This window comes from Acanthopagrus latus, chromosome 4, assembly GCF_904848185.1.
Source record: "Acanthopagrus latus isolate v.2019 chromosome 4, fAcaLat1.1, whole genome shotgun sequence".
NCBI lineage: Eukaryota > Metazoa > Chordata > Actinopteri > Spariformes > Sparidae > Acanthopagrus > Acanthopagrus latus.
This window is the reverse complement of record NC_051042.1, coordinates 843,216-870,876: the sequence shown is the minus strand read 5'-3', so window position 1 is coordinate 870,876 and position 27,661 is coordinate 843,216. Positions and strand designations below refer to the sequence as shown.

The window sequence follows — 27,661 nt, the reverse complement described above, 5'->3', positions numbered from 1 at the left end:
ATCCATTGGCTGACGTCAGGTGAAATGGCACACCTTTACCTGTACACACGCGCGCACACAACCAGAGACAGTCGTCTGAACATATGCGGAAGTGAAGCGAGGCGGAGAGATGTTGATTAACCAAATGTCAATGAAAGATTAATTTTAATGATGGGGAGATGTTAAAGTGTCCGGACAGAGTAACGTGAGGGAACATTTATCTTCTCGCTGGATGGAGGCAGTTTTTTTCTCAGACTGAACTTCACATCAGCACCATCAACTTCCAACATGTTCTTCAAGAGTGTCGAGGTACAACTTCTGCTTACGTTTGTTGTTGACTGCGGCGAGCTGTCAGTGTGTTGGGTCTAACAGAACCGCACGCTGGGAGAAAAAACAGGCTGTAAGTTGGGCCTGAACGGTTTGTAATGATTAAATAAAAACATGAATTACTAAAATGATGATGATAATAATAATAATAATAGTAAAATGAAATGAGAGAAACTTGTTACACTTATGTGTAGAGAGTATTATTTGGAGGACATGTCGTCCCTGTATCACCACAACACTTTATTTTCTGCTGTGTTGAGGCAGATTGCTTTTCTTGGGGTTTGGATATTGCCTTGAATACACTGTGAATTAGATAATATTTAGATTAATAACTGACTGATACTTACTCTTGTGTAGTCCTCAGCTGTTATGATCTATCTATGCTCCTTTACTTTCAGACAGTTTCGAAGTACCCAAGTATTATATGTCATTTCCTCCACAACCTTTATTTGACGTTTGGAGATGCTTGTAGCCTGAAATTTTACAGACAGAACAATATTGATCAGATGTCAAATCTGGTTCAAGTAAGTGCTCAACAGTATATAAATGTAGTTTAGATATTTGAAAATGAGTCAGTGTATTTCTGTGGAAACAAAGACTATTTTGTCCCATCAAATTACAGGAAACAGACAATCAAAAGTTGGTTGAGGAAATTAAAAGGAAAAAAAAAAGGTGGAACAGCAAATACAGAATGCCTTACACTTACGTAAACTTTGACTTATTACATCTTCAAATCAATCTTAATTTGCCAAAGCTACAATAATAGGTGATCATACAAAAAAAAAAATCTATACACTGAACATAATTCTCACATTAATAGATAATGTGACTAACAATCCTAGTTTCATACAGTAAAAAAAGACATTAATGTCAAAGAATTGATTAAATGTTTTGGTAAGTAAGATATCACAAAATTGTGAAAATTGAATATCCCAAAGTATTTTGTGAAACTGTCAAATGACTCATTTTGTTGGACCAAGAATCTAAAGTATTTAGTAAAATGTCAAAGAAGACTAACAAATAAACAGTTAATATTATCATTTCAGAAGCTAAACTGGAGAATATTTAAGAATGATTTAAACCAACAATTTAGAATTGTAACTTATCGATAGATTATGCGTCTCATCTCTTAAACAGATACTGTGTGTCTGACCACTGAGGAATATGAAACTATGAACTGCATGAACGCCCTGCTGTGTGACTTCACTTTATAATGATCATTGTCTATGTGAGTGCTCAGTAGGTCACATGTGAGATCTTATCACTGGGAGCGGTGGAGGTCACACCCAGGCTAAGGATTCACTGCAGTATACCTTATTTGGATCCAGTCGATCCAGAAACTAGACTTATCTATCAGCTCCTCTGCACTGTAAGTGGTATGACGGCAATAACTGGTGTAAACTAAACAGCACAGCTGTGAAAGGGAGATGACAAGAAAAAAACAAATGTGTGAAACTGAGCAGGTCTGGACCTGCAGGCTGCTGAATGTCTGTTAGAGAGGAAAACAAAGACGCCAACAGCTGGCTAGTATTATATAAGATGACTCATAACATACCATGTGAAAAACTAGAAGAACGATGACTGAAGAATACATGTTGAATGTTACTTGCCAGTTTTTTATTCCACTTATCACACATTCTGATCTGTAACCTGAAGGCCTCCTTCATGACGGTTACAATGTTGCATCATGTAGTCTGTGTCAGTTTGTGCTGTTGAACTGTAGAGGTTTATACTGACTAGTCTTTTTGTTATTTAGCCTGCTCTCATTGATATAAACAGTTAGACCCATTCATACTGGATGCAGGGATCCTGTGCCAGTTCTCCACCTCAGCCCCTGTGTGACTGTCTCAGATGCGGCGAGGGGTGAAATTTCTCTCCGGCGCTGAATTTATATGAGGAAAAAAATACTGCAGTTGTATGTTTAGAAGCGTCCGTCCTCCTGTCTGTCCTCCCGCCAGTCCTACCGACTCCTCATCACGTTTCTGCCCAAAAAACAGCGTCCGTCTGTTTGTGTTGAATAAACCAGCACGCTGACGTTGAGCCCTCCTGACCGAGACTTCAGTGAACTTTCCCCCAGAAAACAGCCACAGAGTCAGAAAGCATCCAGTTTACTGATGGCGATTATGTAATTATGTAATTTAGAGCGAAAAACGTCACTTTGTCACTTTCCAGGATGGGTCAGGATCTCAATCACTACACATTATAACAGCATCCATATGATTATAAACTGTCCACAGATTTAGATTGACAGAAGGACACTGGGGAAACTCCTCGAAAACACACAGACGTCATCATCATGACGTCACCATCACGCCTCTTTAGGAGCTGCAGCGCCGGCTTTCTGTGTGAATTACTCAGCAGTTCATCTTTAAGGCAGAGCTGCTTCGCTCTGTGTGAATCTCCAACTGTGGAGAATTGGCAAACCGCCGCTGCGGCGATAATGTGGCCACTGTGTAAAAGGGGCTAGTAACATGAGTGTCAGATATGTGAATCCTGACCAGACAAATCTACAGTGCTGAATCCCCTGACTAGGGCACTATGATTTCCGCAATCACGGAATTGTGGAATTGGCCAATTAAAACGGAATCTGCTTTTTTACGCAGAGTATCGCGGAATTTGACATCATTTCACTGACATGCTGTTTTCATGTGGAAGTGCAACATATATCTAGGGAAAACTGCATGAAGGGAAGCAGGTCTGAGTGGCACAACAAGTCGCCGTCGCCCCCCTCCCCACAGACTGAGCTCCCCGTCACAACAATGTAAGCATGGCGAAGCAGCTGCCCACAGCTCCGTCTTAATCGGCGAAAAAAATGAGAAACTTGATATTTACCCCTCAGTACAGAGCCAAGCAGTTCCCGAACGACTTGTACGTGTCAGGTGAACTGTTGTTTTGCAAAGAAGCAGACCTGAGAAATCATAATTAAAGGTGTAATGCGTCAGAGTTAGCCACCTGTCTGATTCATATTATCGGCATATAACAGAGTGACTGTTAACTGCTGCTAACAGTAGCTGCTGTTAGCTAGCTGGCCCCGTTAGCCACAGCCCTCTTAGCTGCCTCTGCCTGGGCTGGGAGCTCAGAGGACAGGGGGAGGGTTGGTGTCTTCACTGCTAGCTGGTTAGTATGTTACTGACATAATGGCACAAGTATTATTTCTCATTTTGTTTGTCATCTTTGCTAATTTTGTTTAATATTTACAACTTAAATTTTCAGAACAATTTTGGTTTGCAAACATTTTCTGGATCTGCCAGAGAGCTGACCATGTTTTTATTCAATGAAACCCATAAAAACACAAAATATACTACTGTATGAAGACATTATGATGTCAAAATGATTTTGATTTGGGATTCCCCAAAATTAAAATGGAAAAAACGTAATTTGGGAAAAAATAAAACGGATTTTATAGGGCCCTACTGACTGCTGTTGTCAGAAGCAACTACATCTTTTTTGTTGTTAGTTTCAATAAAAAGGAAACAGGAAAGGAATTTGAGGTAAAGCAGAGCTTGAGGTCAATCTGACAAATGTTACAGATTTAGAGTAAAGCTGGGCAATTTATCGCTGTTGCATGGTTACTGTGAAATAAGTGGAAAGGGTAATTTGTTGTATACGTAAATATTCAGGGAAATGACCTCTGAATCTGAATTTAATGTTGATATACAGCTGTTTTGTAAAAAGACAAGAAAAGATATTTTGAGAAATATACTGTATATCACAATATATAATAGCCTAAAGGACATTATTTTGATATTATTTTAAGGCCATTACACCAAGCCTTATTACTATTTAAAGTGAAACTGCTCTAACACTCTGAGATGATAGAAGTTGAAAATACTTGAACACAGTGTAACAGGAATTCAGATAATAAAAGGTCATAAAGTTTGTAACATCTTTGTCAACACTGATAAGCAACAGAACGCTAACAAAGCTATTAGTGTATGTTATGCAGCAATATTCAACTAAAGTTTATTACCGTCAGCTAACATTATCCATCATAAGCTAACTGGACTTACCAGACCAGGTGAAACCACAGCAGTAAAATAGAAGTATACTGAACTAACCAATGGTGGCCCGTAATCATAAACATCCTGAGAATTCTGTCAGCGAGCTCCTAACTGAGCCTAAACAACTGAGTGAGTGAGTGAGAAAACTTCTTAGAGCGACTCTGAGGAAAAGGAAGGCACAGACACCTTGATGGTAGTGAGGAGGTGAGGTTGACCCAGCTGTTAGGTGTGACATTGTTATAAAAGCCATGCTTGGTTGATCAAGAATAAAAATGCAGGTGAAAATGGACATTGAATGGACAATGGAATTTATAGGCCTGATCAAAGAATTTAGTCTCTATTAAGTCTCCTTCTTTCTTACTAGTAGCCTATTGACATGCTGATATTTGTAAACTTATGTATGCATTTGCTGAGTTTCAGAGTCGTTTGGGTCACTTGTGAGTTGATGATTCAACTGGCCTACATGTAGGTTGCTAGGTCTAGGTGAGCCCAGGTGTGAATGGCTGTGAAGCTGTCTGGGGAGGGAACTTGATGCTGTACTGTAGGTGGGTGATGAGTTATGTCTTAGGCCACCTCCTCTGATCAAAGACGGTCTGACTCTAACCCTGGCTGCACTGAACAGCATAAAGTTAATTCATGTTTCTATGCCTGGGTGTTTTGTCCTTAGGTTGGACAAATTTCTGCCTCAGTGTGTTGGTAGGTGTGAACTGAACCAGGATATGATGTTTATTTAAGGTCCTCCTGAGTTTTTCAGATGTTCCTGCGACATAAGGGAATGATGATGCTGTTTAATTTTCCTTGGACAAAAAAGGACAAAACACCCAGGCTTTGTTGATAATGGTTTTTCTTTACAAGAATCTTCATAATTCTAAAACTTTTCTCAGACTTTTCTCACTGGGAGCAATAACACATTGCACATCTTAAGACCTTGATGGTGCTAAACAATGAAAGCGTTGCCATGATGTTGTGTTGCTCCAAACGTCACGTTTGATGAAAGGCCCAGCCTAAAATCATTCATCATATCTACCAATACAGAGTAAATGTGATTGTGCCACCTATTGGTATAAAGGAAGTAAGCACCGTGAGACAATCATGATAATGAAAAATAATAATAATTGTTGATGCTAATCTTGTGTGTGTGTGTGTGTGTGTGTGTGTGTGTGTGTGTATGTGTGTGTGTGTGTGTGTGTGTGTGTGTGTGTACACGTGTGTGTTTGTCAAAGGAAAACATTGAGCTGTGGACCAGACAGAGGGAAGGTTACGACAATGAACCTTTACTTCCATCAACGGTAAGAATCCACGTCTCACTCCTCCTCTTATTCAAACTTTTTATACGTCGTCAAGGTAAATTTGGACAAACCTATCTGTAACATGCAAACAGGAGCATATCTGCTTATATGAAAAGATTCCATTGACTCTTTGTTGAACAGACTAACCTGTCTGTTGGCACCAGAGAAAACGATACCAGGTTTTATCTTAGTATTCAGTGTTGAACCTGTCAGCTATCTCATTTACACGCCGTATCTTGGTGATTGAAAGAAGAACTAACTGGACTTCTGTATTTCCTATTGTTTCCTCACTGCTGTAACTCTCAATAATAGGACCTGATGTAGGTTTTACATCAGGCATAAAACCTTAAAGACACAGAACCTGAAATATGGCACTACATCGAAGTTCACAGCACTTAAAAAGTTGTTACTCAGAAGAGGTGTTGTTACCTGAAACCGCTTCTTAGGACAGAATTCAGGTAACTCATGTTGACTGCGTCTTTACACTTTTAGTATTTTTAAACCAACCAAACCAGTCGATGCAGATGGCCGCCCACCAGTGTCAGCATGTGCTTCCTCATGGGGGAATGTTGGGTCAGCTGCAGTGAGGACGAAGCCTCTGTACATGTGACGCTGCTCCACCTGCTGAGCTAAACGGCGCCCCTTAAAGTTAATACATTTAATAGAGAAATTACACTTAGATATATGACTGATAACATAAGAAACTGAAGATTTGATTAGATTTTTCCTCTTCGGAGGTGGTGCACCGAAAACAAGTGCAAAATCATTGAGATTCCGAGCCAGAACCAATCTAATCGAGCAAACAGAGACTCTACACTCTACATCTAAATATAATACTTACTTTGAACTGCTTAAAAATATAACAGTGTAAATATTTCACTGGGTCTGGGGGGTTGGGGGTGTCTTTGAACAGCCCACCCAGAGGACATTTGACTATGTACTGGTGGCCACCAAGGTGGATGATGACACAGACCAGAAGGCTCAGAGACAGAGAGCTTTCATCCAGCAGCTAGAAAAGAAAAATATCTCTGTCACTGTGAGTCTGCTTCCTTTACTGTCACTCATTATTTCCACACATCCTTAACACGTGATGTAATATAGAGTAAAAGATTATTAACATTAATGTATGTGTTAGGAGATCATCCATGATGGCAAGGTGTTTTATGGCCTTCGTGCTCCTCCTGAGATGTTTGAAGACTACCAGTACCTGCTCAAAGTCTCCGACTCCTGTAACTGGTGTGGAGATGTGAGGGGTACCGTCACCCAGGCTACCAGGTAACACACATACACATCCTGTGTACAGTATACACACACACAGAGTATATACACACATACACCACAGTGATCAGATGTTACCTTTACAGATGGTTCCAGGAAAGTGGAATGTGCTCTTTCGGGAGAAAGTAGCAGTTATGTAATTTTTCTCATGGAGCGATCACAGCAGTTACCCTGATGGGCAAGCTGATGGTTTCTGAAGAGAAAAAAGTAAATCTAGCCAGCAGAACAGGATCACTCATTCATGTTTCAAGTACCAACATAGTCGGACTGGCCATCATTGTCATCAATATGTAAGAGTAATCCTCATACTTCAGATGGTCCCTGTGAGGGCACCAATATGTAAGTAAGGGGCACTTATTTTTTTCTACCTCAAGCAGCACAAATCCACCAGATCACTTACACAGTATCAGGAGGCAAGACGTACAATTTACCACAAGCTGGCTAGAGTGAAACAAAAACTAGCCCACTGTGGCACAGCTGCTGTGTTCACAGAGACTGCTTGCCATTCACTGGCACCAAACTCTATCCAAAAACTATTAAATCAAAGCAAATAATATACATTTGTTTTCCTTTTAAATCAATCAGCATAAAAGCTGTAGCACAGTGTGTTTCAGTTAATTTGCTGATGTTGGATGTCCTGCAGTGTGCAAATTGAGCCTGTTACTTGAGCAGGATTTGATGCGTAATTTAATGTTGTCTTTGAACAAGAGACCTTTTCATGATAATTATCAGTGTCTACTGGTACGTTAACCACAATGACATTTTCATCCATATTGCCAGCTCCATGGTCCAGACAATATCTGTAATCTCAAGATACTGAAACAAGCCCAGATGTCCACAAATTCAGTACTTGGAATGATAGAAACATGTAATATAAACTGTTGAAGCTGTTCAACAATTCACAGACTGAGAGACCTTTTGCTGTAATGCAGTTCAAGGTAAAAAAAATGACATTTGCTAAAAGAATAGTTGTAAAGGAGGCTGCAACACATGGGATTAACAAACTTTGAATCCAGATTAATATTACAGTCACTCTGTATCAGCCAGATGCCATCTGCATGTGATTTCAGGGAGGTAAACACAGTGAATGGTCATCTGCAGAGGCTGCAGATATGCAGTCTGATCTGTCCTTTTGCTTTTGGATGACTGTAGGTAGTTAATGAACTGAAGGATGAACTTTTCATACAGTCTAAAGCTGCAGTGGGCATAAGAAACTGTGAATGACGTCTACATCCAGATATCAGTGCTGACTGTTTTTAGAACTTTTAGAACTTTATTTTCAGAGACGGATGGGCTGACTGAAGTCAGGATATGGGATGTATGTGAAAAGGTGTATACTAACACCTGTACAGTCAGAGTATATCATATTATATAAACCTACTCATTCTGATCACGCAGATGCAATTTCTTCACTTTACTGACCTTTTATTGTTTCTTCAGGATCCGAATAGTCAGTTTCATCCTTCATCAGACATTTATCAACACGGGAGGTGAGTGTGGTTATTTCAATCACATTTGTCTTTTTTTCCTATTTTCCAACATAGCTACTTCATTTTTAATACATTTCTTGGAAACTTCCGAACAGGTTTTCCTTAACCTCTGCTAATCTCACCATTCTCATTTCGAGCTAGTCTCCATTTAATTTCCATTCAGCAGGCCACTAAATTGAATTGAGTTGTTGCTGCTTTAACATTTCTTCTGCTGAAAATAAAAAAAATGAGTGACATTTAACTTGAGTGGTGTAAAGATATTATTATTAGGCTTAAATAGCAATTAAATGTAGGGAAGGGATTCTGGAGAAAGATAGTTGATTGTTAAATCTCATTTACATATTCAGATTCACAGAAATGCAGATTTGTATTTGATGACCTGGAAATGAGATTCAACAAACACTGTCTTTCTCTAAAATAACCTAATTAGTCAGTAGATTCTTGATTATGAAGTTGTATTTGTTGATAATTGACAATTTATGGTGGCTGATTGGGGTAAAATTGTTCCAAAGTTGGACTGATCTGCCGGAGCGATGGGCAAATCGAAGTACATTTTTATCCATTTACATTTTTACCAGTTTCTGCTAAGAGGAAGTTAAGCTGCATTACCACCAACAGTACCTTTACCTAAGTGCCAGATCTGCTGTGTGTTTCCACTGCCGACAGCAGTCTTGACTGTAGGTGGGATTGTTACTGGCCAGCTTCAGGGTAGACCCCTTTCACTTTATGAACTAACAAACAGGTCTGACAACACTGACAAACTGCTGAGCTTTTCTTTCCTCTGTCTGCTCATATTCACTGGCTGTTTTCTGCCACTCGCTCTGCCTTACCTGATCACTCACTCCTCATGCTCTGTCTCTGTCTTTCTTTCGCTTGACCACACACTCTCTACGCACAGCACACACATGTGGTTGTTATGACAACAAGAAACCAGCCTTACCTGAGAAAAGGCTGCAGGCAGCAAGACGACCGACTGCTGTAAATTAAGAAATTATACACCAGGGCCCAGATGAAAAGACAGTTCTGATTGTTTGGACTGACCAATCACATTCAGTGTGCTGAGTACCTCAACAGAAGGGTGCAACTGTTCCAATGTGTACGGACCTGAACTGAACTGAACGGGACTTCTTGGTGGAAACAGGGCTTTAGACAGAAACTAGTTGGGGAATTAAAGTTTTCTGCAAATTCAAGAACTTACCAGCCATTATTAGCTGTTTACTGTACAATAGTAGAATATCATAATTAAATATATGTTGGGGTATTGTCAGTACATTCTGAGGTAGGAATCATTGTAATTGGGAGGAGGGATACACTTGTAAAGTAAGTGTCACCCAGATATTATATACAAGTTGTAATATGGGACAAACAGCAGACATTTATGCATATATATTCTGTTTTGTCAGAAAACCTGAAAGAACTGTTGGAGAAGGATGTGTTTGAAACCGTGTTCTGTCTTCATGAGGTGAGTTCATCTTTGACTGATTACACATATGGAATGATGATGTTTTTGTGTTTTCTCCTCTCCTCCTCTCTGTCTGCTCTGGGTGTTTTAGAAGATTTGACAGAGGTCCAGTTTTGGTACCACAGGTTTAAGTGCTCCCCTGATGTGCCTCCGTTCCTGTTCCTCCTCCTTCCCCTCTGATTTAGTGGGCATGTCCCAGCTCGATGGTTTAGGGTTGTGATGATCCCCAGCTTGTGCTCCAGTTGGTGGTGTAATTGAAAAGTATGTGTGTAGGTTTTCTGTACACCTCTATGTTGAGGCTTCTGACATCTTGCTGTGTGAATGTAATGTATTGTCCGCAGCACCGATGTGTACTGTGAATGCTTCCACTTCCCATGTTCTGATTCTGACCCAGGTGTCATCCGTATATCTGAACCAGTGTCTATGAGCAGAATGGATGTTCCCAAACATGGACATCACACATGAGCTGAATATTCCTTAATCTGAAGCTGCAGGGCCCTGGTCAGCTCATCACAGCGGCTTATTAAAAACAAGCAAAACGGCCTCAAAGACAAGGAACACTGCCTCTATCCTTCAGAGAGCTGTCCACAGTGTCGAGCCAGGAAATGTGCCTTTTTGGAAGCACATATTTGTGTTAGAAACTGCTCTTGACTATGAACCTTAATAAATGGAAGAACAGGTCAGGTCTTACTGATGTCTATCCTGAAGCTGTACTTAGGTGGGTAGGCATGGAGATGGGAGGTGAGAGAAGCTCAGACATGCAGTCACATGGAGCACGGGGCAAAATGGCACCGCAGATGTAATGTCATAAACACTCGCTCACTGGAAACCAGGGGTAGATCTTTGGCAGCAAAACAAAGGGCCTGTGCAAGCCCTGAGTATAAGCTTTATTAGAAAGGAAGTCTACTCTCAAAACTTTATTTGGAGTGCTGTGGTGTGGTGGAGGTAAGGTACTCTTAGCTCTTTAAAGGGATATACCGGTATAAATTTAATCCATGTTCTAACACACCTTGACACCGAGTACGACCCCCCCTCGAAAGATAAAGTTTGCAGACCGCTAGCTTACGTAGTTTTAGCATCCTTAGAAACGACCACACAACAACAATACACTGCTGTAAATGGATCCAAGTATAAATTGCCATCAAAAAGCCACAAATAATGCTAAGAACAGCACCAAACTTCAGCAACATTAGAAACAGGGTCCCAGCACATATTTCGAGGCGTCAAACATTTGATATTGTTGCCGCCGTTGTTGGAAAGATAAACAGAACTCACCTCTTCAGCTGCAGGCTCGTTGTGGGGAAGCCCTGCGAGTCGATTACCGAGTGCAGTAGAGTTCCGCAGCTCGGTGATGATCATTACTGTGGGACTCTACTGCACTCCACAACAAGGAGGCTTCTCTGGTGGTGAGTTTTGTTTGTTTTCTCTCCCCTGGCCCTCAGCTGGATAGTATTTTCACCCAGCTGGATGTTGTATGCACTTGTGGAAAACACAATGTGGTGATTTTGATGGAAAACATGTTAAGTGTTACAAGATAAAAACCTAATGTCTGTATGTTGATTTTTCCTATGATTCTCAGAGAAAGGAGCAGAAACGGCTGAAGAAGAGGTGGGCTCGATGGTCGGCTCTGTTTACAGAACAACCAGTCAACGATGTCAAGTCAGTTTCTTACTCTCTGTAACCATCTGTCTGTGTTTGTCTGTGTCTGTAACTGTATCAGTATTTAACTGTCTGCATGTCTTTCTATAACTTTCTTACAGCCATTTGTCATTGCAGTACAGGCTGTGAAAGTAAGCTTGATAACTAAACTTAGGGCCCAGCGAAAAATGGATATGAAGGTGCGACCACATTATCATATGATCATAGGACTGCTGTTCATTCCCTGATGCAGATTCAGAAAATGCACTACGTGTTTGTCTATTTGTATACAAATAATTCTTGTCAGAACATCAGTTCTGACAAGAATTATTTTCTATACAACACCTAATCCAGTGTTGAATCACAATGGAGATAGATCTCTGACATGGTCAACAGAAACTAACTGTGAAAAACCAGCCTGGACACAGTTAGTTATGAGTGCTGTAAAATATGAGGGGTGCAAGACTTCCATAGACACAGTCACACCAAGGTTACAAGGTACATTTTTATCATCTTATAAGAGTTAAAGTAATCGTGTCCTTTGTGCTGCATTCCTAGAAAAAAAAACAACCAACCAACCATCTATTTCATAAAATGGACTGTGGGGGCTGAACTGAGTCTCACAGTCTAGTCTGGTGTTAGGGCAGCAGATATTTTTGTTCCTTTTTCCAGATGACTTGGCTGGGTGTTGTCTTTTAATATCCTTTGGGTTCTGTACAAACATCTCACTACACCAATACCACTGATGCTCAGTAGACGGGGGCCACTGACAGTCTTAATCACCCACTGCAGAGCATTTGTGTCCTGAGCTGCACACGAACCATGCCAGTTTGTGATATCAAGATGCTTTCTATTGCTCCTCTGTAAAAGCTGGCAAGAATTTCACTCCAGGACTTAGCCTTCCTAAGTTTCCTTGGGAAGTAGACCTTTTTCTGTGCTTTTTTAGTTAGGATGGTGATGTGTGATGACCATAACAGGTCTTCATGGAACATTAAACTGTTCAAAGCTATTACTTATAGTCCTTGTCTGCCCCTGTGTTTCTTCTCTACAGGTGCTACTTTGGAGAGAAGGTGGCTCTTTATTACCTGTGGCTGGGCTGGTACACCAAGCTGCTTCTTCCAGCTGCTATCCTGGGTGTTATAGTGTTTCTGTATGGACTTGCCTTTTTCAACACCAACATTCTCATGTAAGTTGTGGAAGTAACACAGTTATCTAAAACACTGGTCCTTTGTATTAATATAATTTGCATGAAGATAAGTCAATTTAAGACTGTCTACAATATAGGGATATGGGCCCCCTCATAGCTTACCAGGTTGAGCGGATGACCCATGTTCTGTGACTGAGTTCTTAGCAGTGTCCCAGGTTTGATTCAGACATGGCTCCTTGCTGCATGTTGTCACCCACTCTCCACGTTTCAGTCAGTCAGTCTCTAAAGCCCAGCACAATGGGCCCTTAACACAATCCTTAATACACACCTGAGGTGAAGCTGACTGATTAGTGTCATCTGGCTACATTTACATTAATGGATAAGTATAATTATCATCTACATAACAATGAAAATGAATGGAGTGGTCTCTAGCGATATTCCCTAAAGGAAGCATGAAGTGTATTGTCCGAGCACAGAACCTTGTGGAACCCTGTGACAAACTTTGGTTTTGCAGTGAGGAATCATTTTTAACTTGTACAAAATGAGACTGGTCAGATAAAAAAAGGACTTAATTCAGTTTCTTTAATACCAATTCAGTGTTCGAGTATTTTTCATCGGATCTGATGGTCAGCAGCATCAAAAGCTGCACTAACACCTAACAACACTAGCATAGAGACAAGCTCTTCGTCAGATGCTCTCAGTGATGTTTTGGCGCTGTGATGTACTCTTAATCCTGATTGGAAATTCTTATATAAACTATTCTTATGTTGAAACTCACATTTCACAATGAATATGTGATATGATGTAGCTTTTATTTCCATAAATGCTTTAATCTTGTTCTCTATTTGTGTCCTCAGTCATGAAGTGTGTGAGTCCAACATCACCATGTGTCCTCGATGTGATAGGAGATGTACAGTGTGGCAGTTGTCAGAAACATGCATCTACGCTAAGGTGAACTCTCCTCCGTGTCCTTATTCTGTTCATCTGATTTCTTTAATCTGCTGCTGGCAGCTCACATTAAACTGCAAATTTAATTCAGACTTTATCCATTACTTTGTCACACACAAACTAATTGACACAAATTAGGATCACATTCAGGCAACATTTTACCTTATTTTACCTTACAGCTTCAAAATCAATTTAGTAGTACAGCGTCTTGGAATAGGGTGAATGGTGTCTCTGTCACTGGGAAGGATCACAGTGTTACATGCACGCTTACTTCGAGACACATTTTCTATAGCAGTGAGTTTTGTTTGGAGTAAGCACCTACGCTCGTGGTCAGATGTTTACATGTACCTGTAAGGAGCATGTGCTGTTTATCTTGAGTTCCAGTGACTTCGACAACTCTAATTTTTCTGTGATGGAATGAGTTGAGCACATCATGCTTTGTCACAAAAAACTAAAACATTCACAGTGTGGTTCAAATATGAATTCACTATGGAGCTTCTGAAAATGTGACCAAATCTGACATCACACATCATTTGCCAGTCAAGTTACTAAATATCAGCCTTCTTTGCAAGAATACACACACTCCCATAGCACTGTAATGCAGGAGGAAGAGTTCCAGTGCTAAAGATTAAAAAGATCATATTTGTTCAAACATTATCTTGTATGCATATGAAAAAACATATGGAGATGACCCACACAGATGTAGCATGTTTGGGTATAGTAGTATCAGTCTTACTGCAACTTTAGCATGAAGAGAAATATAAAGCTGTTTACAGCTGGTACTATGTGTAGTTTATTTGGGATGAGTCATTGAATTTACCACAAAACAGCTGACACAAGCTGGTAGCTATGATTATTTTTATAAAATGGGCTTTACCAGCCACCAAATAACAATCCTTGTATTCAAGTCATGATGAGGATAATCAAGACTACGGACACAAACACATTTATGGATTTTTGAAAAACTGGTCCTGCTGTTTGTCTGTTAATGTGGTTCCAGATTTGTGATCTTCCCTCTTGATGGGGTACGTGTGTCTTTTATCCACACAGGTTAGCCATCTGTTTGACAATGAGGGCACTGTGGCTTTTGCTATGTGCATGGCAATCTGGGGTGAGTGTCTGACTTGACTGATCTGACGTATCATGATATCTAATCTAATGTGATGTATTTTTGTGTATTATCTAATGTGATCTGTTGTGATACAGAGTACCTATCTGTTTTTCAGCCACTCTGTTCCTGGAGCTGTGGAAGAGACACAGAGCCAGACACGTCTCTCAGTGGAAGGTCTACGACTGGTGTGAGGAGGAGGTACTGATTCTGTCCAAACCCATCACAGATCATACTGCATTTGATCTTTGACTGAACACAAGTCTGTATCTGAGTCTAGATGCTGTGTAGTCATCTGTAGTGTTTAATTTTGTGTCACTAATGGCATTCCTATAATATAGTGACGCAGAAGAAGAAATCTCACTTGTTCAGTTTCCTTTCTGCTGTCAAACTGAGCTCAGTGGAACATTGTTTTCAGGAAGTATAAACTGAATTATGAACTAGAACCTTAAACCATAAGCTTCAGAGTGCAGTTTTTTTGCATCATTCTACAACATGGGGTTATACAATTTGATGCAAGCTGCAGTCACTTTATGCTGTACACAAAGAAAATAAAAATGATGGAGGAGTTCAGCAAATGCTTAGGGAGTCAGTTGCATGTACATAGTGGCAAATTTTAAAAGTTATCTCATGAAACATTCCCCCATGGGCTCTGTGTTAGGTTCCACAGAATACCTGGAATAAAAAACTCAGCAGGAACAGGGCAAGACATAGACAACTTCAGGCAAATGTACCAGGTAGGAGTTGGCAGGCGATGTGGTCTGAGGATCAGACTGCCAGCTGGTGGGTTTTCACAGACACACAATTGCAAATGTGGCAACACAGAGAGAGTCTCTGAACAACTGGTAAGCTGACTGTGATGCTCACACTGCAGCGTAGTGGTGAAGAGGTTTTACCAGGCAGCCATCTGTATTGAACAGTTGGGATGACAGAGACAGGAAGAGAGTGAGACAGAGATATGCACACAAAAACAATAAGAATGATAACAGATATATCATGATTATCCGATGATTACTGCCAATCAAACCAACTATTTTTTTCAGAGAAAAGTCCTTTTTTTGTATTTGTTTTTGCCTTTGGCTTTATTGACAGGACAGTTGAAGATGTGACAGGAAACAGGATGAGCGAGAGAGAGGGGGAGTGACACACAACAAAGGGCCCCAGGCCGGGACTCGAGCCTGGGGCCCTTTGTTGCAGCGAGGACAAAGCCTCTGTACATGGGGCTCCTGCTCCACCCACTGAGCTAAACAGCACCCCAGAAAGTCTTTTTCTAAAGAATGCCCTCTGCTTGGTGCATCTCATGATAAAGCACTTGACACAGAGCCTTTGTAGGATACATTTAAATGTTGACTCTGTGTGTGTGTTGACAGGAGGAACTGATTCTGGAAATAGTCAATGATCCAAACTGTAAACCAAAACAGTTTAGACACTCCTATCTGCGCAGCACTGTGGTCCTAATTTTGGTTACACTCATGGTAAGAGACACACACACACGCACACACACACACACACACACACACACACACACACACACACACTTTATCTTAAGTCTCTTACTGCATCTATTGTGAATCTTGTTGAAAAGAATCCGACCATAGACAGATAGACAATCATATAAACACCAAGAGGAAGAACATAAAAGTGTCTCCAGGTCCACATTTTGCCATGATCTCACACAGACAGACTCACAATGTGAAAACAAATCCAGCGATGCTGTCATAATGGCTGGCTGGTAATATCTGGATGGACTGAAACTTGGGCCGGTGCATAATCAGTTGCAGGAAGAAATGTAATACGTCGCCATGTTTGTTTGTGTTACAGCTGATGCTGATCATCGGTCTCGCTCATGCCCTGGTAGTGTTTCGAGTGGTGGCTGCCCCCCTGATGTCTGAGGGCAAGTGGGAGTTTATTAAGGACCACGCCAACACTGTGGCTGTGATGCTTGGAGCTGTGCTGCACTACATTACCATTCAGATCATGACCCGCGTATGTATACCTGTATCTTGACTTTCATGCTGCATTCACTCAATGGCAACCAATTGTGAAGAACAGCAACAGAAGAAACAACCCTTTTTCAAATTAGGGTGTTTTTTTTACACTGTGTCATGATACAAAAGTGAGATTCAAGGTGATTCTTCATTATACAACACGATGCAAATGAGTATGCTACACACAAATAGTACATACACTAGTTATATAGGCCAGGAGCTTTCACATTTGTCATGTAGGATGGTCAAAAGATGCCCTGGGTGGTGGTACTCAGTCACCTGCTCTTAATCTTCTTAACCTCCTAACTCACCATGACATCAGCACACCTCACAATGCATATCATATGGCCACTCATGTACATTTGGCACACCCGTGCTTTGAAGCTAAGCGTAACATTCTAGAAAGTTGCGTTACTAGTACTCTTGATAGTTGTGTTAACTTTAGCTCCATTTCACACAGAGACACCGCATTATCGCTGCATCGGCAGTCCGCCAGTTCTCCACTGTTGTTTGTTCACATAGAGCATTCACATGTACCCGCAGACAGTTTATAATCATATGGATGCTGTTATAATGTGTTGTTATTGAGATCCTGACCCACCAGAGTTCCATTTTTCACTCCAAATTACATAACTTTATAATCTCCATCTGTAAACTGGAAGCTGTTTGACTCTGTCACTCGCGGGGACGGAGGCTGTTTTCCAGGGGAAAGTTCAGTGAGGTGTTGGTCTGGAGGGCTGACCGTCATGATTTTTTTTCAACACAAACACTCAGTAAGTTAAAGTTTTTTGCCGGTGACAGATGCTGCTTTTTGGGCAGAAATGTGAGGAAGAGTCAGGAGGACATACAGGAGGACAAACAGGAGGACAGACGCTTCTCCACGTATAACTGTGTTATTTTTTCCTCATATAAGTTGCCAAAGGCAGTTAGAGTTTCTATGTTACTTTTGTTTGGTCATGTAACATTGCTTTATGGGACATTTCTCTTTATTTAGTCGGGTGAAGGACCTGTTTAGTTATCAGACTGTCAGACCGACTCGCCCTCGCTATGTGCCGCCCACTTATCCGTCCACACTGGTTCAGTTTACAGAGTGAAATTTCACCCCTTGCCGCCTGTGAGACTTTCACACAGAGGAGGTGGAGAATGGCGCAGGATCCCTGCATCCAAACGGCAGTGTGAATGGGGCTACTGGAGTCTCCATGCTAGTTGATTTTCTGAGGGTAACCCCACAAAGTCAGGAGTAACCCTGCTCTAGATCAGGGCCAGCAAGCCAGAGGCTAAAGACAGGGTTAGCCTACTTCAGAATGTGCCCTTCTGAATACTTTCCTCTCCTCACCTGGGGCTAACAGCACCTTGCTGTCAGTATGAAAAGCCCTAATGCCTCACTTTTCATCCTTGTACTATCAATTGTGTATGCAAATGCACCAAAGTTTAAATTTGCCAATGCTGGAAGGTCATGGAAAGCAGCTTTATATGAACAAACAAAACTGTGAACACAGATTCCTTCTCTCACAAAGCTGTAAAATATATCCTGTCTTTCTGTGTGTCTCTTTCAACTCCACCTGTAGGTAAACAGATGGGTGTCCATCAAGCTGTGTGAAATAGGTGAGAACAAAGTAGCACAGGTAACTGTATACTAATGCAATGCAAGATATTGACACTGTAAGAATGTAGAAATATGCTGAGTTCATGTTCATTTAAAAGATATGAAAAAAATGATTTCATTAGCAGACAAAGTTTTATCTTCCAGTAATGCATAAATATTTTGCACCGGTACATTAATGCTTTTGCGTATGTGCGTATGTGCGTGTGTGTCTTCAGAGAAGACCAACTCATTCGCTGCCACAGAGAGAAGCTTCACAGTCAAGATGTTCACCTTCCAGTTCTTCACTCTCTTCTCATCACTTTTCTATGTGGCCTTCTTCCTGGGCAGGTACTCATTTTGTCTGTCTCTGTATATAACTACTGCTTTGTTGGTCCTGTCAGGAGAAAATCTGTATGTCTTCTTTTATACTTTCACTGGTAATGTCAGGTCAGGTGAATTTTAAAATCTCAAATCACTGTCACGGTGTACACAACTGTCTACCAATGCACCCTCATTTCAGATAAAGGAATAAACTCTCCAAAGAAACGTTAATGGAGATAAAAGTAGTGGAAACCTCGGGACAAGCAAGGTTGATTTTGAATGTTTCATCAGTCATGAAATATAATTTCAAATTAAACATGACCTAGTAGTTCACACATGTATTCTCACAGATTTACACTTAAGAAACATGATGCCAAACCATTCACACTATTTTGTCATAAATCTGTGTTGAGGTCTCTGATTTAAGACCTGTAAACTAGCTGGTAACATCACAGTGTTAAAGGAAAGGCCCATACCGCTAAAATACATGGAAATCCCTGATGTGTTCTGCATGTTTCTCCTGCTCCTCCATGTTATCAGGATAGATTGTTGAGAGGACACAGAGACAACACTTCTGATATATTAATATCAATATACTACCACCACACAGAAAATCTCTAACTAGCATCTGTTTAGTTACAACACAATGCATATTACTTTATGATGTAATACATTTAAACTAAATTAAGGCATATGCACATTACAGTAATGTTGAAACTGACATGAAATAATTCATGTTAAGCTCACAGTAAAGTCGTGAATGCTACCAGATATGTTCAGAGTCCTAACAGGAAGCTCAGACTTTTATAGGAATATTATACAAAAGAAACAGGGAAAGTTTTTTTTTTTTTTTTTTTTTTTGTATATTTCAGTAGCTGCTTAGATTTGTTCAGTGTTTGAAGATTTACAGTTTTGACTTCTGAATTGATGATTTTCATGAGATCCTTTGTGCTTTGAACTTTGTATTCCACCATTTGCATACTGTCTTTCTCTTCAGTTAATGAATTTCATCTTTAAGTTCAGGGTTAAGATGGTCAAATTGGGATTTCTAAGCTTAAGAGGAGCAATATTAATTTAAACATTTACACATGTGGAATTAAAAGAAATTTTAAATAGGTGATGTTTTCATTAAGGGGCAGAATTAGAGGTCACAGGATGTACACACTGTTATATGGATTAGATCCACAGTACATCTAAATGTTGGCCTACGTGTAAACAGTAGTTACATGAAAATGTTTTGTGTGGCAATAGTCTATAATAGCTCGCTAGCTAACATTATCTACAAGTTGACGATGCTAACAATGTAAATGTTGGGCTAATATATACAACAGCAGCACGAGGAGCTAATGTTTGCTTGTTGACGACATAATGCAGAGTAATAATAAACAGTAAAGACAGGTACCATGGCATTGGTTTTAGGCCTTTGACTTTATCAGATGTCAGCACAGTTGAAAAACCACTCCAATGTTGATTCTTGTTTCACCTCTTCAGCTATTCAACTTCTTTTTTGTCGCCGTCTCAAGTTTGGTCTTTCTTTCCTTGCTTTATCTGGCAGTGCAAGCTGCTGAAGGTACAGCTGGTAATGAAATGTGTGGCTGCACCTTCTCTGCCATTCTTATCTGTGAACAATGAGCCCACACTGCCACAGCTCAGCAGTGTGTTGCGTAGACTCCGGTCATGTGCAAGGAGTGATGGGCGAAGTAAGGACAGACTGATAGACAGGGATGGCTGTCCATAAAGTATCTTTGGGTTGCTAAAATTGATTGGTTTAGTTTTTGGTTTGGTAAATTTAAGTAACATATTGTTAACTTAATGTTGTGTGTTGCAGGATAAACGGCCATCCAGGGAACTATGTACGTATTGCTGGATGGAGACTTGAGGAGGTGAGAGGTTTGACTGAGTGTTTATTCAGTCACACAGCATGTCTGTACAGTACAAACCCTCAGATGTATCCTGCTTGTCTTGCAGTGCCATCCCAGTGGTTGTTTGACAGACCTCTTCATCCAGATGGCTGTTATCATGCTGCTCAAACAGACTCTCAACAACATCTTTGAGTTCACTGTGCCGTGAGTGTGCTATGTTTTTATTTTCCCGAAGGGCAGCCGGAGGTGATGCCTGTTCACAACTGTCAAACTAAACCTCATCAGAAAACAAGTTGTGCAAACATGTAAAAGATGTACAAATGTTCTGTTTTCCAGTTGGTTGAAGAGCTGTTTTAGCAGAAACGCTGCAAAAAAGCTGCAGAGGAAGTGTGGCTACTGTTACAGGAAGGCCTGTCGTGATGAAGAGGGACACGTTGAACCCTGTGATATCTGCAAACTTCGGGACTGGCTGCGTAACTACCATCTTGCAGACACTGATGCCTTCAGCCTGTTCAATGAGTTCCTGGAGATGGGTGGGTGCGCACGCACGCACACACGCACACACGCGTACACACGTACACACACACACACACACGTACACACACACGTACACACACACGTACACACACACGTACACACGTACACACACACACACACACACACACACACACACACACACACACACACACACACACACACACACACACACACACACACACACACACACACACACACACACACACACACACACACACTTCCCCTGACTAATACTCCTAAAATCCAATTCACCAGCTTCAAAGAGGATTGTTTCCAGACTGTACCTTTATTTAGTTATTACTACGATATATACTCTAACTCCACTAACTGACCGTGAATTGGGAAAATGAAGAGTGTGTGCTGAACTTAAAATGTGTAAGAAGAGGTATCCCTAACAGAATAATGCACAGGTCCTGCTTTTCAAACCTGTACTTTCCCTGCACTCCCACAGCGCTTTGTACCAGATTATCATCAGTTGTTTCTATTCCAACAATCCCTTTAATCTCTAAGTCCGATAACCTATCAATCCATCTTTAGAGAGCTGCCATCTCACTACTGCTATGACTGTAGGTGTGGGCATACCTCATGCTGGTATTGTTTGCACAGTGCTTGTTCCCCTTAGCTGCTCTGCCAAATTGAAATCCTTGTATGGGGGACTGATAATGCTACAAATGATCTAATTTGGTTCCAGAATTTGGCATTCTGAAGTTTCCTTGGAAAGTAGTGCCTTTTCTGTGTTTTTTACCAGTGTGTTGATGTGTACTGACCATGTTAGGTTCTCTGTTATGTTTGGGAGAGGAATATTATTTAATGTGTCACCATCACCTTCTAACTTAACACTGCAGCAGCTGTATGTAAACACACATTTCTAATCACTTGCTTAATGTACTTGTAGTTTTTTTCAACTGAGCTGGAAAAAATGTAAATCTGAATCTTTTGTATCAGTGCTTGAAATCATTTCTGTATTACTAACTTACTGTTCATCCCCTCCAGTGGTTCAGTTCAGTTTCACAACAATATTTGTGGCAGCGTTCCCCCTCGCCCCCCTGCTGGCTCTCATCAACAACATCTTTGAGATCCGTCTGGATGCCATCAAGATGGTCCACCTGGAGCGGCGGCTGGTTCCCAGGAAGACCAACGACATCGGTGAGCTGTGTGTATGAGTCAAAGGTTACTCTGTAGAGTTGGCTGTTATATCATCAATTTCACATCAGTGGGTAATTTCAATAATTCATTAGAACAGTGGTTTTTCAGAAGTCTGAGTCAACTCAGATACTCATTGAAGGATGGGTCAGTATAATGGCAGCAAACCCACAACATGTCAAGCAGTGGGGCTATTCTGAAACATGTAATAAACACATTTAATACATATAAACCCAAAAACGGTACAAGTCTTTTGTCAAGCAGTGTCTGAAGTGCTCCTTGAATGTCTCTGCTCAACATTTGTCTGAAACCTGAATTTATACTAGAGGGCTTAATGAAGTACACATCCCCTCTCTTCTCCCAATACACATTTGTTGTTTTGTTTTAGAACTCCTCATCTGTGTCCAGTCTTTACTGAGTTTGCTGTATAAAATATTTGGACAAATGTTGACGGATTTAAGACTGATTGACAGGTCCATCAGTCAGCCTTGTTGTTTGCTCGTCCCCCTCTCAGCTTCATGTGTGCAACAGTACTGACTTCTGTTTACAGGTGTACTGTATTTGTGTAACAGTGCATTGTATTGTCTGCAGGTGTGTGGACGAAGGTGTTGGAGGTCATTGGTGTGTTGGCAGTGATTGCTAATGGTCTGGTCATTGGAGTCTCATCAGACTTTATCCCGCGCCTCGTCTACCGCTACCGTTATGGCCCCTGTGCTAATGGAAGCACTCAAGCAAAGTCAGTAATGTTTCAACTGGAAGCAGCACCTGATGACACATTAGCAGAATGTGCTGCATCTCATCATGTGTGTCTTGTGCTCTTGTTGCAGCTGCATGCAGGGATACATTAATGACACTCTGTCCACAGCCTTTGTGATGCACTCCGCAGTTGGAAATGACTTTGATGGTAAGATGATGGTCACAGACACCGGCTTCAATGTCACACAGTGCAGGTGAGAAGACTTCATTCTTTCTCTGCTCATTACAAACATAAGAGAAGAACCTGTGTGTGTGTGTGTGTGTGTGTGTGTGTGTGTGTGTGTGTGTGTGTGTGTGTGTGTGTCTCTGTGTGTGTGTGTGTGTGTCTCTGTGTGTGTGTGTGTGTGTGTGTGTGTGTGTGTGTGTGTGTGTGTGTGTGTGTGTGTGTGTGTGTGTGTGTGTGTGTGTGCGCGCGCATTTATGAGACAACCAGAAAATGTAAATTAAAACATTCTCACCAGAAAAGAGGAAATCATTGGTACCATTCAAAAACAGATGCACACTCTCTGCTCGCTGTCGCCCCTTAACTAGTCTATACTGTATGTTGACACTTTCTGCATGAAACATACACTTATCTCGGACATAACTTAAAGCAAGTTACCATCATCCACCTGTTCTCCAGTATTCACATCCAGCAGGAGGCCGCACTTCCTCAGGCCCAGAAGGAAACACAGCGGGAAAATTGACACCCGTTCTGCAGGTTTTCGAGTGTGGTTGGACTGGCCAGAACCCATCTGGATATAGGGATGTGTTCCAACTAGAGTGTCCCTGGAGTGGGTGCAGGTCGTCTCTAGGACTGTGAGGGTCTGTGACCCCCTCACTTCTCACATATAGTGGTCACAGTCACCTGCTAATGCCCACAGGTGCCCCATGAAGCCTGACTGACCTCTTTCAACAGCAGCAACATCACTGGACTGGACTGGGCTTTAGGATTCAAATATATTGTTAAATATATTATCGGACAAAATATTAGCAAAAATAGGGTGTTAATAAAAGTTATTATGCAGACCACTGTCAAGCTCTTAGCCAGAGATCTGACCTCACATTCAGCACAATAACACAGTGAAGGAGTCCTGTAGGATCATCAAAAGCTGTTTGCATTCATGCATGGATGAGGCCAGACAATCAAACCTCACTTTGCTCTGTGTTAAACAGGACATAAACATAGACAAGGATAATGTGGTTGGCAGGTTTGCCACCATGAAGGAGAGTAGAATAAGGTTTTATAAAGGAAACATTCTATTGTATAAATTTCATTAACTTGTTTGAATAGTTCTGTAGAGGAAAGAGGATTGCACAAAAAGACTTTACTGAAATATCAGACTGAAAAAGTATTATTAGTCTCACGGACTTACATTTTAGTTATGAAAAAAAATCATAACTAAACAAGAATTATTGTTAGACTAATCTCATTTTTAATCTGCGCACCAGCCTGTCTCACTGTTTGTGGTGCTGTCTGCACCTGCTAGTGATAGGGTTAGGGTCAGGCTAGAGGCTAGTTAGGTTAGACTGCCGTGTCTACTTTGTGTTTGAGCTTGCCTCATTGTAGAACGCTGTGTGCATATTGTGCTTGTTATTCCTGTGTGTAAAATACATGATGAGACGGGCAGCTGTCTGTCTGCAGCAGTGCTGAACCGTCCATCACTGAGTGTGTGTACCGCTCCGCTTGCTGTCCTCTGTGCTGAACTATTTAAATGCCACTGTGGCATTCTGTGTTCTTGTGTCCATCAGAACAAACCTCTCTGGAGTAACTTCTCAGTTTTCTCAGCCATTAGTTTGCTTGGCTCAATAAATAACATGTTGTATTTATAGATAAGTAAGACAGGATGGAATATTTTAGTTATTTAATATGAATGTATGAAGGACTTTATGAGAAGGACCCCTGAGAATACTCTGCCCCCTCCGAGTTGAGAGTGTAGGTCCATCGCAGCCCCTGTGGTATCATGTGTGTTTTGCCACTGATTCATGATCGTGTGAATGTATTCTGCTGCACTTCTGATGTTTGTATCCTTGTAGTAATTTTCTCTATATGGATATCAATTATTGAAATGTGTGTGTGTGTCTTTCTGTGTGTTTGTGTTCAGCTACCGAGACTACAGGAGTGATGAAGACTACACTCTGACGTCTCAGTTCTGGTTGGTCTTGGCTGTGCGCTTTGCCTTTGTCATCCTGTTTGAGGTTTGCACTCTAATTTTGGGTTAGACAGTGTTGTCCATTTAAACTGAACAACCCAGTTAAATAGTTTCTGAGTATGTCCTATGTGTGTTTCTGCAGCATGTTGTGGTGGTGTGCAAGTTTATAGCAGCCTGGTTCGTCCCCAACAGTCCAATTCAGGTGAAGAATGATCGACTACACGACAAACTGGCTCGACTAAAGGAGGAGCTAAGGTACGTCAGCAGTACAGCAGAACAAAGGTCATGGAACAAGAGATGAAACTAAAGCTCTGAACATTCTTATCCAAATATGCTGAAGGAATACTTTCAGAACAACTTTTAGGCTGTAAGAATTGATCAGCAGCTGCTGAGCTGTTTGTGGAAGATGGTAAAATAACATTAGAACAGTTGCCAGAGAGAAGATGTCAAGCTATCACACCAGATGCTTAAAAATATTGTATTTTATCGTCTGTCCATCTTTCAGTCTTTGTGTCGGCCTCTCTGCCTGCCTGTCTTACTGACCATCTGTCTTTCAGCCTGCCTGCCTGTTTGTCTGTCTGCTACTTCCCTTTCTGTTCTCTTGTCTGTCTGTATATATGTCCACCACTGAAATGTCTGAAGGGACTCAGTCCTCAACAACTATTGGATGGATTGTTATAAAATGCATTTCAGACAGTCTTGTTCCCATCAGGACTTAATGATACTCTGACTTTCAATATTTATTTCATCATCTCAACATTAGAATATGCACAGATACCGATACTTTTTTTTTTTTTAAGATGCACAATTTTTAGAAGGCTGTTTTATTTATTTTCACTACTTCATTTGAAATGCTGCTCTTCTTTTCCTTAAAGAGAGAAGAAAATACAGATCTACAGTATCTGTTAATTAAATGTTAAGTGACCATGAATATTGTCAACACGTTTTGAAATGGTCCTTCTTTATTTGATTTGACAGATACTGTGCAATAGTTTAACTGATATATTAAGTTGACTGTTAACTGTGTAATGACTTTCATTGTTCAATTTGTCCAATTTCACTGATATTTTGTCACGTTTCATTTGTCACATGTGAAGACAGTGCCAATGTGGAGGCTTTTTGTTGACACAGGAAATGATGATTTATATTTTTATTTAATTTATTAGCATTTGCTGTAACAGAGGAGAAAATAAATCCTGTCTTCCAATTCAGTGCATCTGTAACCTGATAGTTACCTGATAGTATATATTTTGGCAAGTACACAAATGAAAGTACTCATACTCAGTTTGAATAAAAATAGTATCGGTTTAGGGGCCTGTGTAGAAAGTGTGCATTGTGCAGGCATCCGGTCATTAGTTTATGTTTGCTGACTTCATCCTAAACTAATGCTAGCTGCTGTTGTTGAGGCACTGAGAGGAAGCACTCGAGAAGGTGCATAGTCACATCTGCTGGTGCAGATAAATCAGTCCTTCTCGAAGAAATCCATAATCCAGCAGTACTGAGCAACTCAAAAAAATAAATAAATAAAAAAATCATCCACAGGCTTGAATAGGCAGCCGAGAGGGACGAGAAGGTCTCATTTTTCCCGTCATGTTACAATCAACTAACATTAACTATATATTACATGGAAATTGGTACACATTGTATTTAGCATATGAAGGTTTCTCAATCTCTTCTTCTACATCAAACTGGAAAGACCATTGTTAAACAGAGAAGATGGCCATGAAACTATTTAACACCCACCTACAATGCTGTCCCGAGCTCCCTCCCCAGACAGTTTAACAACAACGATTCATCCCTAGACCCATGTAGCGACCTACATGAATGGCGGTTGGGTCAACGAATCACATAACCTTAACGACTCTATAAAGGACATACACACCAGTTATTTGGAACTTGAAAAGCCTCTTGGGTGAGAGGTGAAGCATCTTCAAGAAACTGAATAAATTCCAGTTGCCTGTGATTTAGCATGTAGCATTACTATGACCTGAATGATTGAGATCCTTCACCAACATAACTAAACACTATTTATCAAGAGAGTTCGGTGTTGCTGATCCATTCAGAAAACCGAGGCCTTCTTATGTCTCTGCAGTGTTATGGATGTCCACCTATATCGAGACATGTTGCACCAACACAGCCAGTGTTGCGTTATATGATTCTTCTTGTTCTATAATCTGTGTGTTTTTGTTTTTATTTCAGTGAAAGGAAACGCAGCATATCAACAGACGTCTGATCTCCCATAGCTGACCTCAGATCTGCTTCCACCGATGAGTCCTGGATGGTTTAAGTGAAAAATGCACTGACCAATGCGAGGACCCTGTTGTATTTCCAAGGATAATTAGGGGTCCAAGTCCAAGGGTGCTGGGTGCTATGCCTATTAAGCAGCATGGCTCCCAGGACCACAGTGCTAGTTTTAATCACTGGGAGTTTTAATGGGTCCAAGCAGTATTACTTGCTGCAGATTCCTGTTGTTTTTTTGTTCTCATTATTCTTTCTTCATTTTTATTTGCTCTGCTTAAAGTGTTTTATGCAGTAAAATTCTCTTTTTAAAAAATGACTGGGTCAAAATACTTGCATCATTTGTGCTCACCTTTTATTTGAGACTTCGATGATACCTCGATACATTTTAAACCTGTCTCCAAGTTCAGTTTTAAATAAACACTCATAAAT

General features: G+C 40.8%; 1 protein-coding gene across 1 annotated transcript; it reads left to right on the top strand.

Annotated features, from left to right (window-relative positions):
- Positions 1–27,661, top strand: LOC119018256 (anoctamin-9-like). The gene is made up of 24 exons (XM_037095773.1): positions 1–288; positions 5,531–5,596; positions 6,510–6,632; positions 6,732–6,871; positions 8,315–8,364; positions 9,768–9,826; positions 11,406–11,485; positions 12,516–12,650; positions 13,469–13,562; positions 14,610–14,670; positions 14,786–14,868; positions 16,038–16,142; positions 16,489–16,653; positions 18,224–18,260; positions 18,477–18,588; positions 20,390–20,444; positions 20,530–20,627; positions 20,760–20,956; positions 21,954–22,106; positions 22,695–22,839; positions 22,931–23,053; positions 24,944–25,037; positions 25,134–25,246; positions 27,191–27,661. Exons 1-24 carry the CDS (start codon positions 268–270, stop codon positions 27,222–27,224), a joined length of 2,343 nt encoding a protein of 780 aa, XP_036951668.1. The 5' UTR covers positions 1–267; the 3' UTR covers positions 27,225–27,661.